At 43.8% G+C, this 10,728-nt stretch overlaps 1 protein-coding gene across 1 annotated transcript; it reads left to right on the top strand.

Annotated features, from left to right (window-relative positions):
• The first annotated feature begins 4,471 nt into the window (after nt 1–4,471).
• LOC115148333 (mucin-2) lies at nt 4,472–10,424 on the top strand. Its single transcript, XM_029690255.1, has 8 exons — nt 4,472–5,315; nt 6,246–6,378; nt 6,560–6,694; nt 6,802–7,876; nt 7,961–8,399; nt 8,517–8,652; nt 9,090–9,206; nt 9,617–10,424. Exons 1-8 carry the CDS (start codon nt 4,694–4,696, stop codon nt 9,831–9,833), a joined length of 2,874 nt encoding a protein of 957 aa, XP_029546115.1. The 5' UTR covers nt 4,472–4,693; the 3' UTR covers nt 9,834–10,424.
• The last annotated feature ends 304 nt before the right edge of the window (nt 10,425–10,728 follow it).

Raw genomic sequence — 10,728 nt, 5'->3', positions numbered from 1 at the left:
GCAGTGGAAACACCTTTATGCGCAAATATTGATATAATAACCATCATATCTAAGTAAACTTGGAGTCACTCAATGATATGTGGCTACTATATGTGCATTTTCCCATCGGAGATGTGTTTCTATCATTTTACGTAGAAGCTGTGACTTACAGGAACAATTAGGGTTAAGTGCCTTGCCCAACCACATTGATAGATTTACTGTACCACCAACTGAATTTTCCTTTGCCTGGAGTAACCCTGAAGTACCTCCTTATGTGCATTTTACCAGTAGGCATATGAGTCTTCTCATTTGTACCCCCTGTGTATAGGCCCAAGTACCCCCAGGGGTTCTAGTATCCCAGGTTGGGAACCACTGGCCAACACAATGAAATTGTTTTGGACAAAAGAGCAAGATACATTTTTTTTGGTCAAAAGGCAGCCAAGCATCGATGATCATGTCACCAGAATAAAACCCTCAATATTTATTGGAAAGTATCATCAAGCTCACCTTGCACTTTTACCACCCTGTGAAGTTCACCATAATTTATTTCATCTGTAGCCTAATAAACTGTATGCTTTCCCAACGAGTCTTAGTGGGAGGACCATACAACACGTCATAGCTGCAATCTGTGCAACCTGGTCTCAGAGCACTTCGTATTATTCTGTATGTAAATCTGAGAAAGTACTTTAGTATGATATGTTACGTTTCGGATGGTATGTATTAAGTTGTGGATGTCCATCATCCATTTCGTATGATATGTTTTAAATGACAATTTGTGTTATATGTTACGAATTTTCAAAACATACACTATATTTTGAATTCTATCTAGGTGGCTAGCTGGCTAATGTTTGCTAGGTTAGGGGTTAGGGTTAAGGTTAGGGTTAACCTGTCTGGGCTAGGGGGCAGTATTTTCACGGCCGGATAAAAAACGTACCCGATTTAAACTGGTTACTACTCTTTCCCAGAAATGAGAATATGCATATTATTAGTAGATTTGGATAGAAAACACTCTGAAGTTTCTAAAACTGTTTGAATGGTGTCTGTGAGTATAACAGAACTCATATGGCTGGCAAAAACCTGAGAAAATTCCAAGCAGGAAGTGGCCTGTCTGAGAAATTGTAGTTCTTCTTTCTAGTCCCTTTCGAAACTACAGTATCTCTGGGGTTACGTTGCACTTTCTAAGGCTTCCATTGGCTCTCTAAAGCCTTCAGAAAGCGGATTGCGGCGTCTCCTGTCTCTGGGCAGAGTATACTAGCACAGTTTGTCAGTGGTCTGCCTAGTGACAAAGAGATTGGAGATGCGCGGTCCCGCGACCATGCTGTTTTTTCTTTTTCTCTTTGAATGAATACACTATTGTCCGGTTGGAATATTATCGCTATTTTACGAGAAAAATACCATAAAAATTGATTTTAAACAGCGTTTGACATGCTTCTAAGTACGGTAAAGGAACATTTAGATTTTTTTTGTCTCGAAATGCGCTCGCGTGTTACCCTTTGGATAGTGACCTGAACGCACGAACAAAACTGAGGTATTTGGACATAACTATGTGTAACCGATGTGAAATGGCTAGTTAGTTAGCGGTGGTGCGCACTAATAGCGTTTCAATCAGTGACGTCACTCGATCTGAGACTTGAAGTAGGGTTTCCCCTTGCGTTGCAAGGGCCGTGGCTCTTGTGGCGCGATGGGTAACGATGCTTCGGTGGGGTGTCAGTTGTTGATGCGTGCAAGGGTCCCTGGTTCGAGCCCGGGTTGGGGCAAAGAGAGGGATGGAACCTACACTGTTACATATGGATTATTTGGAACAAAAATAACATTTCTTGTGGAAGTAGCAGTCCTGGGAGTGCATTCTGACGAAGATCAGCAAAGGTAATACCATTTTTCTAATAGTAATTCTGAGTTTATTGAGCCCCGAAGTTGGCGGGTGTCAAAATAGCTAGCCGTGATGGCTGAGCTATGTACTCAGAATATTGCAAAATGTGCTTTCGCCGAAAAGCTATTTTAAAATCTGACATAGCGATTGCATAAAGGAGTTCTGTATCTATAATTCCTAAAAGAATTGTTATGTATTTTGTCAACGTTTATGGTGAGTAATTTAGTAAATTCACCGGAAGTTTTGGGTGGGAATGCATGTTCTGAACATCACATGCCAATGTAACAACCTGTTTTTGGATATAAAATATGAACTTGATTGAACAAAACATGCATGTATTGTATAACATAATGTCCTAGGAGTGTCATCTGATGAAGATCATCAAAGGTTAGTGCTTCATTTAGCTGTGTTTTGGGTTTATGTAACATATATGCTTGCTTGGAAAATGGCTGTGTGATTATTTGTGGCTATGTACTCTCCTAACATAATCTAATGTTTTGCTTTCGCTGTAAAGCCTTTTTGAAATCGGACAATGTGGTTAGATTAAAGACAGTCTTGTCTTTAAAATGGTGTAAAATGTTTGAAAAATTGAAATTATTGCATTTTTGAGGTTTTGTATTTCGCGCCACGCTCTTCCACTGGCTGTTGAATAGAGTGGGACGGTGACGTGCCACCTAGCCCATAGAAGTTACGTTTAGGAGTTAGGTTAAAGGGTTCAAATTAGGGTTAGCTAAAAGGGTTAGGGTTAGCTAAAAGGGTTAGGGTTAGCTAAAAGGGTTAGGGTTAAGGGAAGGGTTAGCTAAAACGGTTAAGGTTGGGGTTAGGGTTAGCTAAAAGGGTTAGGATTAAGGGAAGGGTTAGCTAAAAGGGTTAGGATTAAGGGAAGGGTTAGCTAAAAGGGTTAAGGTTAAGGGAATGGTTAGCTAAAAGGGTTAAGGTTAGGGGAATGGTTAGCTAAAAGGGTTAAGGTTGGGGTTAGGGTTAGCTAAAAGGGTTTAAGGTTAGGGTTAGCTAAAAGGGTTAGGGGAAGGGTTAGCTAACATGCTAAGTAGTTGCAAACTAGCTGAAAAGTAGTAGGTAGTTGAAAAGCTGTTAATTAGCTAAAATGCTAAAGTTGGCTGTGATGAGATTATGTGACCACTCATCCACCCCGACCAACCACCCTACTTTCATTTTTGCCTAACATGCTGACCACACCACCCTCATTGCTTGAGCGAGTGTTGTAAAATAAATGTACACATACATGTTATTCAATAATTTCATCCAAACTGCTCTCGTGCATCAACGAGTGTCTGCATAGCCAGGCACCAAAATAGAACTTGATTCTATTTCTAAATAGGTTTCCCCTTTTATCTGTGGATTAATTGTTGGAGAAGAGAACACACGATTCTGCGTGACTCAAAATGGGTCAAAATTCTACATAGATCCCGAAAAAAAGGAACGTGCATTTCAGGTAAAATAACAACCCAATGTTTATATCACAGGACAAATTAGCTAGCAAAAGCAAGCTAGCAAAATGTCCATGTCACGGTTGTCGTCGGTGAAGGAGGACCAAAACGCAGCAGGTGTATGCTCATCTTGAGAATTTATTAACTTCAAAAAATGAACGTACAAAATAACAAAACAAAAAAAAGAACGAACGAACAACTACAAACAGTCTGGCTAGCATAGGCTCAACACAGAACAATCACCCACAAATACCAAACACAAACACACCCTACTATATGGGACTCTCAATCAAAGGCAGATAGACAACACCTGCCTTCAACTGAGAGTCCCAACCCCAATGAACCCAAACATAGACATACACTCACTAGACTCTACATAGAAATACCTAAACATAAACCAACACCCGGAATTACTAAATCAAACACCCTTTTTACAAAAACACACCACCCTGAACCACATAAAACAAATACCCTCTGCCACACCCTGACCAAACTACAAAAACAATTAACCTTATAATGGCCAGGACGTGACAGTCCATGAGTGTTTCATATGTTTTGACCTGTACCCAAGTTAATATAGTTGGTTAAGAGTTCGTTTTTATATTTCAACCTGCGTGTCCTGATTGCGTCTGGTGTGGATGGACAAAATAAACATGCGCAATGGCGTGTGTCCGGTCTAGTGAGCTTGTAAGTAACCATCTGTAAGTAACCAAATGTAACATATACTAATTTCGAGTCCCGGATTTACGTTTACTATGTTAAGTCTAGTTTATGAGACCAGGCTGCATCGCTTGACTTCAAGTTTACTTCGATATGATGGTTATTAGGTCATAAGGACTATTATTTGCGCATAAAAGCGTTTCCACCAACATTTCGTACATAATTAATTTTACCGACACAAAAATATCCACTTCTTCTAGCGTAGGCCTATTTTGTTTTGTCGACATTTGGAAAGTTACCTACATTAGGCCTGTCCTGTTTCCATGAGGTTTCTCCGACATATACTACTTGCACATAAAGCCTGGATGGAAGACTGGTTAGTTACACAAACACACACCACAACCACGTGGTCAAATCAAAGCGCAGAATATTGCGGGCGGGAAAGCCCCTCGCAGCTCAGTTTAAAACCGGCCTGAGGTCCGTCTCTTCTCAGACAGCCTCAGACAGTGGAAACTAGTGGTTACGTATCAGCTGCAAAGTGAAGGTATTTTAATGCAAGTTCAGGGTGCGGCAACATTTTATTTATATATTTAATCTTACCTCTGAGCATAAGAGAAAAGGAGTGTTTTATAAAACGAGAAATTAAATTGGATTGGGTTCGGTGCTTTTTATTACCAATATTAGTTTATCTATAAAGTACTGAAGGACATTTAAAGTGCTTACATTGGTGCCGAAAATGCACATCAACTCCATTTTATTTTCTGCTGTAATAATGGCAGCAGTGTCACTGATTTTGACCACGGTAGCTGCTGCTGACCCGAGAGATTTCTGTTTCTGGACTAAAGTCACGTTGAACGGTGAGACCCATCTCAGCTTCCTCCGACACCACAGAGAAACTCACCACTCCTCCTCATCATCCCTCCATCTCTACCACAGTGTGTGGTCGGTGGAGAATAGACTGGTCCACTGCGCAGTGAGTGACGACCCGGCCGTTACAGACAGCTACATGTCTGTGTGTCGGGAGAAGAGCACCACAGGAGAGTTCTCTGACCGTCCGTGTGAACGTTTTGATGTCAGTCCGCAGTCTGAACTTGAAAGCCACTGCGCTCCTGTTATCTCTCCAACGGTCACCCAGAGCGAAGCCGTTGGAGATGCCTCTGAGGAACATACAGAGACAAGGAGGATGAGGCACGCACGGAGCGTTATTGATGATATAGCGTTCCAGAATCCTCTTGGAGAAGGTGGTGACAGTTCCAGGGATGTGACGCAAGCCCACCGGCGCATAAAACGTGCTTTCATCGTGCCGGGAACGCTTTGGTGCGGCTCAGGGAACAAGGCGGCGACCTATGACGATTTAGGTAGGTGGTCGGTGTTGTATCTGTAACTGTGTTCTAGACTCAGATGTGGTTCTTTTGATAATATTTTCTCATGTGTAATTGTATGGGGTATTAAAGAAGAATGTAATTGATGATGATGATTCATGTGCCCATTTATAGGGCTCTATAAAATCCGCCATGCGAGAACGCAGACAGAATGATGGAATCCAGAAATTAAAAAGTAATTCAACCATATTCAAAAATGTATTGTCCTTAGTAGGGAATCAACTAAATGAATGAACACATAAAGCGTCTACCACTTTGTGCAGTCGTTAGCGATGATGTTGGTGGATGGAAATGCTTTCCCAAAAACCTTCTCAATTAAATGTTAACTACAAAGTAGGCTATGCTTACCAGGCAGAATGATGTCCAGTCGGTATTTATTTTCCAAATACAGACAGTGATGGTAGAGTGCTTCTATATACATCTGCATTGCTAGCTCTTTGGGATTTTAGGCTGAGTTTCTGTATAAGCACTTTGTGACAACTGCATATGTTAAAAGGGCTTTATAAACGATTGATTGTTTGTGTGAGCTACACCGCTAACGTCCTCTTGCTATGCGTGCACCGGAATTCAAGGTTAGTTACATTTATTTGTATTTACTTTTAGACCTAAAAAGTGGTCTCCTGATGTGGTTTAAGCATTGGTGTGGACTTAGGACATCCAATAGAGTTGTTTTTCAGTTTTAAAAAGTGTAATTTCAGAGCGAAAACCTTAAAAAACAGGGTGAAACAGAAATCTGGGAAAATAAAACGGAATTTGGGGGAAAAAATCAACGGTATCAGACAAAAAATGTAACAGATTTTATAGGGCGCTACATTAGTAATGCCTCTCTTTTGCTTCACAATATATGAAATAGGCCTAACCTGGTCTGTTGTTGTTGTTGCTGAACCTCTCCTGCGCGTCTACCAGGTGTGTTTGCGGAGACAGACAGTTGCTGCAGGGAGCATGACCAATGTCAGGACACCATCCTGTCGTTCGAGACCAACTATGGCGTTTTCAACAAAAACATTTTCACTCTGTCCCACTGCCACTGTGATAACAGGTAGGCTGCCTGTCACAAACTAACTCTGTCTATGTGACTGTGACTCTCATGAGGAAGCTTCTGCCTTTCTCTTAACATTATACATTACTGATTCAGTTCCGGCTGACCTCTGTGCCGTGTTGTATTAATGTTGTGTTTAGGTTGCATTAACATTGTATTAACATTGTGTTGTTGTGTATAGGTTTCGCCGGTGTTTGCTGGGGGCTGAGGACAGTATTTCAGACACAGTGGGACACGTCTTCTTCAACCTGCTGAAGATGCACTGCTTTGAGTTCTCCCACAGACTACAGTGCTCTCAGAGGAACTGGTTTGGCATGTGAGTGACGATCCCTCCCTCACTTATGTTTGTTCATGAAGTGTTTCATGTAACATGCAATGTAAAATGGAGTAGAGGCTGGTCCAACTCATTCCTCTCTGTGACAGGTGTCAACAGTATGAGATGTCTCTGTATGCTGTGGTCCATCCTCCCACCTTCTACAACTCCACCCAGCCAGACCCTGACTTAGAGGAGGATGACATGGCTGATAATACCACCACTACCACCTCTACCCAGCCAGACCCTGACTTAGAGGAGGATGACATGGCTGATAATACCACCACTACCACCTCTACCCAGCCAGACCCTGACTTAGAGGAGGATGACATGGCTGATAATACCACCACTACCACCTCTACCCAGCCAGACCCTGACTTAGAGGAGGATGACATGGCTGATAATACCACCACTACCACCTCTACCCAGCCAGACCCTGACTTAGAGGAGGATGACATGGCTGATAATACCACCACTACCACCTCTACCCAGCCAGACCCTGACTTAGAGGAGGATGACATGGCTGATAATACCACCACTACCACCTCTACCCAGCCAGACCCTGACTTAGAGGAGGATGACATGGCTGATAATACCACCACTACCACCTCTACCCAGCCAGACCCTGACTTAGAGGAGGATGACATGGCTGATAATACCACCACTACCACCTCTACCCAGCCAGACCCTGACTTAGAGGAGGATGACATGGCTGATAATACCACCACTACCACCTCTACCCAGCCAGACCCTGACTTAGAGGAGGATGACATGGCTGATAATACCACCACTACCACCTCTACCCAGCCAGACCCTGACTTAGAGGAGGATGACATGGCTGATAATACCACCACTACCACCTCTACCCAGCCAGACCCTGACTTAGAGGAGGATGACATGGCTGATAATACCACCACTACCACCTCTACCCAGCCAGACCCTGACTTAGAGGAGGATGACATGGCTGATAATACCACCACTACCACCTCTACCCAGCCAGACCCTGACTTAGAGGAGGATGACATGGCTGATAATACCACCACTACCACCTCCACCTCCACCTCTTTCTCTTCCACCTCCTCCTCCAGCTCCATCTCCACCTCCTCTGCCACTTCCCCTTCCAAATCTACCTCCTCCACTTCCAACTCCACCACCTCCTCCATCTCCACCTCCATCACCTCTTCCGCCTCCACCTCCAACTCCACCACCTCCTCCATCTCCACCTCTCCCTCCACCTCCATCTCTTCCTCCACCTTCTCTACCTCCATCTCCACCTCTCCCTCCACCACTTCGACCTCTCCCACCACCTTTCCCTACATTGCCACTTCCACCTCTCCCTCCATCTCCACCTCCACCTCTCCCTCCACCTCCAACCCCACCACTCCTTCCAGTGCTGCCCCAGCAGACCTCACCACAGGGGGTCAGAGTGGAACACCAGCCCCTGGCTTGCCTGTCATCCACCCTTACCCTGGAGAGGACAATATGGCTGCCAATACTTCCCCCACCTCCACCACTGGCACTGCTACTGCTATAGGGACCCAGAGTAGCACGTCGGGACTAGTAACTTCAGCCTCAGCCTCGGGCCCAGCCTCGGGCCCAGCATCGGGCCCAGCCTCGGGCCTAGTCTCGGCTTTGGCCTCGCCAGCTGAACCCACCCAACATAATGGCTTGACTCTGCCTAAGTCTAACCAGGACGCAGCAAGCACAGGTAGGCGAAAGAAAATATTGTCTGTCTATTTCTATGTGCATCTATTTTTGATAATGCCTTTTGAGTGGACTTGACCATGAGCTCAATTACATTTCATTGTGTTTTCCGTCTGTGTAGGGAAGCAGCGTGTGTATGTGTGTGATGTATACAGAGACCTGGATGACTGCAGGTTTAAGATCCCTCCTCACCAGAAGAGATACAGCCTCCTCAACCCAGAACCCAGGACCCTCTTCCACTGCAACTGTACCAGCAGGTCATTATTACAGAATAATACAAGATGTAATGATTTGGACAACCAGATCAGTGCAACCAAGTGGTCTGTGACATACAGATGTCTGTATGTCATTTTGTGAATGAAGTAATGAAATGACTTGTCAAATCACCTTCGGTGACCCATCCCTTAAGGGTATATTTGTCAGGTGTGTAAAACAAATTGTGTGTATAGGGTCAGACAGTCAAGGACAGCCCTACTAGTTGTGTTAGCAGTTGTTGCTTAATGTTTAAATCAAATGTTTGATAAAACACAGAAGTAGGACTTTTGCGCAGCAGTGAGATTGTGTGCTCATGTGTGAGTCTGGCGCTCACCCCAATATGTCCTCCCCTCCTCTCCCCTCCCCTCCCCTCCTCTCCCCTCCCCTCCTCTCCTCTCCCCTCCCCTCCCCTCCCCTCCCCTCCTCTCCTCTCCTCTAGACTGTCTGAGGTTCTGGTTCAGCAGAAGGAGATATCTGGGGTTCAGTCTATCCTGTTGGAGTACATCTCTCTGTCCTGTTTCACATTACAGCCACAGGTCTGCACACAGGGGACAAGGTCAGTACAGTACACATCACAGACACACACACGCACTGCCACACACGTGCACGCAAGGGTGCACGCTCTCTCTCTCTCTCTATCTCTCTCTATCTCTCTCTCACGCACACACACACACACGGGCGGACTGGGACCAGAAATAGGCTCTGGCATTCTAATACAGCGGCCCATTTTTTCCCCCTGAGGCCCCCACTATTAGCCAGATAATTATCATTTTTTGCAAAAAACCTCATGTTAGACAGGCCCACTGAGCTAATGGTCCACGCCTGCACACACACTCTCTCTCTCACACACGTACGCATGCACGCACGCACGCACACACACACACACACACACACACACACACACACACACACACACACACACACAAACGCACGTGAGTTTGTAACAGTCTACCTCCTTATCTACAGCTGCTCTGCTTCTCTGGTCAAACCCTCACCTGCTCAGCTGGAGCAGCAGAAGAACAATGGTGGAGACATGGAAAAGTGGCGCCATCTACAGGCCACTGGCCACAATGGCAGGAGGCCCAAATCAAGATGGGCCAAACGCAGACTACACAAACTCTGCCTCAGGATGACCAGGAAGCACAGTCAATGTGCTTTAGTAGAAGATGCAGTGCCAATGTGATGTAATGTTGCCTGATCTATTTAGCCATCCCATTTCCTCCCCCATGGGATATAGATACTACTTATTTTTGTCATTTACATTTCAGTCATTGTAAATCCAGATTTATCCAGAGCTGCTAATAGTTGGTGCATTCACTTTAAGATAGCTAGGTGAGACATCCACATCAGCAAACTCAGTGCAAGTAGGAAAAAAGACAAGTGCAAGTTTTTGTTGTTGTTGGGGGAGATAAGACATATACTAATAACATCTACTAGCAGTTGTAAATAGTGATATGTGTATCAGGGCCTTACTGCTGTAAATGAAAAACTATGTTTCAAGCCCTGAATGTAAATATCTAAACTACTGTACTATAGTGTAAAATACTTTATTTTTTAAACTACTGTCTATGCCCAGCATTCATTTAATACTTTATCTGACTGCAAATTGTACATATAAATTACTTGTATAGAAAAACATATCATTGTCAAACACAAACAGTGTTTGCATTTAATGTTTTTATTCCTTATTTGTTTACTCTGTAATAATCCAGGCTGTATCACAACCAGACGTGATTGGGAGTCCCATAGAGCAGCGCACAATTGGTCCAGTATCGTCCGGGTTTGGACGGGGTAGGCCGTCATTGTAAATAAGAATTTGTTCTTAACTGACTTGCCTAGTTAAATAAAGGTTCAATAAAATAAAACATCGTTTTTTTAAATAAACACTTTGACATAGCCTGTATGCTATTTCTTACTGTTGTCTTCACAATATTGTCAATTTGATGACACATTAAACTACATCATATCAAAGACACCAAAGTGTTAGGTTATTATTATGTAAGGCATAACTATTAGAATACGTTCATGAAATGCAAAGGGATGGTGTTCGTATCGTCTTTTCTATAATTATTTTTCTG

The sequence above is a fragment of the Salmo trutta genome, chromosome 15, assembly GCF_901001165.1.
Source record: "Salmo trutta chromosome 15, fSalTru1.1, whole genome shotgun sequence".
Taxonomy (NCBI): Eukaryota; Metazoa; Chordata; class Actinopteri; order Salmoniformes; family Salmonidae; genus Salmo; species Salmo trutta.
Note: the sequence above shows the minus strand (reverse complement) of the source record. Positions and strands in the feature narration are given on the sequence as shown.

What these genes read in the sequence shown, in the direction of transcription:
- LOC115148333 (XM_029690255.1), top strand. Translation starts at nt 4,694, where the DNA reads ATGCACATCAACTCCATTTTATTTTCTGCTGTAATAATGGCAGCAGTG. An exon ending in CACTGCCACTGTGATAACAG is followed by an intron (nt 6,379 to 6,559) that starts GTAGGCTGCCTG and finishes TGTTGTGTATAG; the next exon opens with GTTTCGCCGGTGTTTGCTGG. An exon ending in CAGAGGAACTGGTTTGGCAT is followed by an intron (nt 6,695 to 6,801) that starts GTGAGTGACGAT and finishes TCTCTGTGACAG; the next exon opens with GTGTCAACAGTATGAGATGT.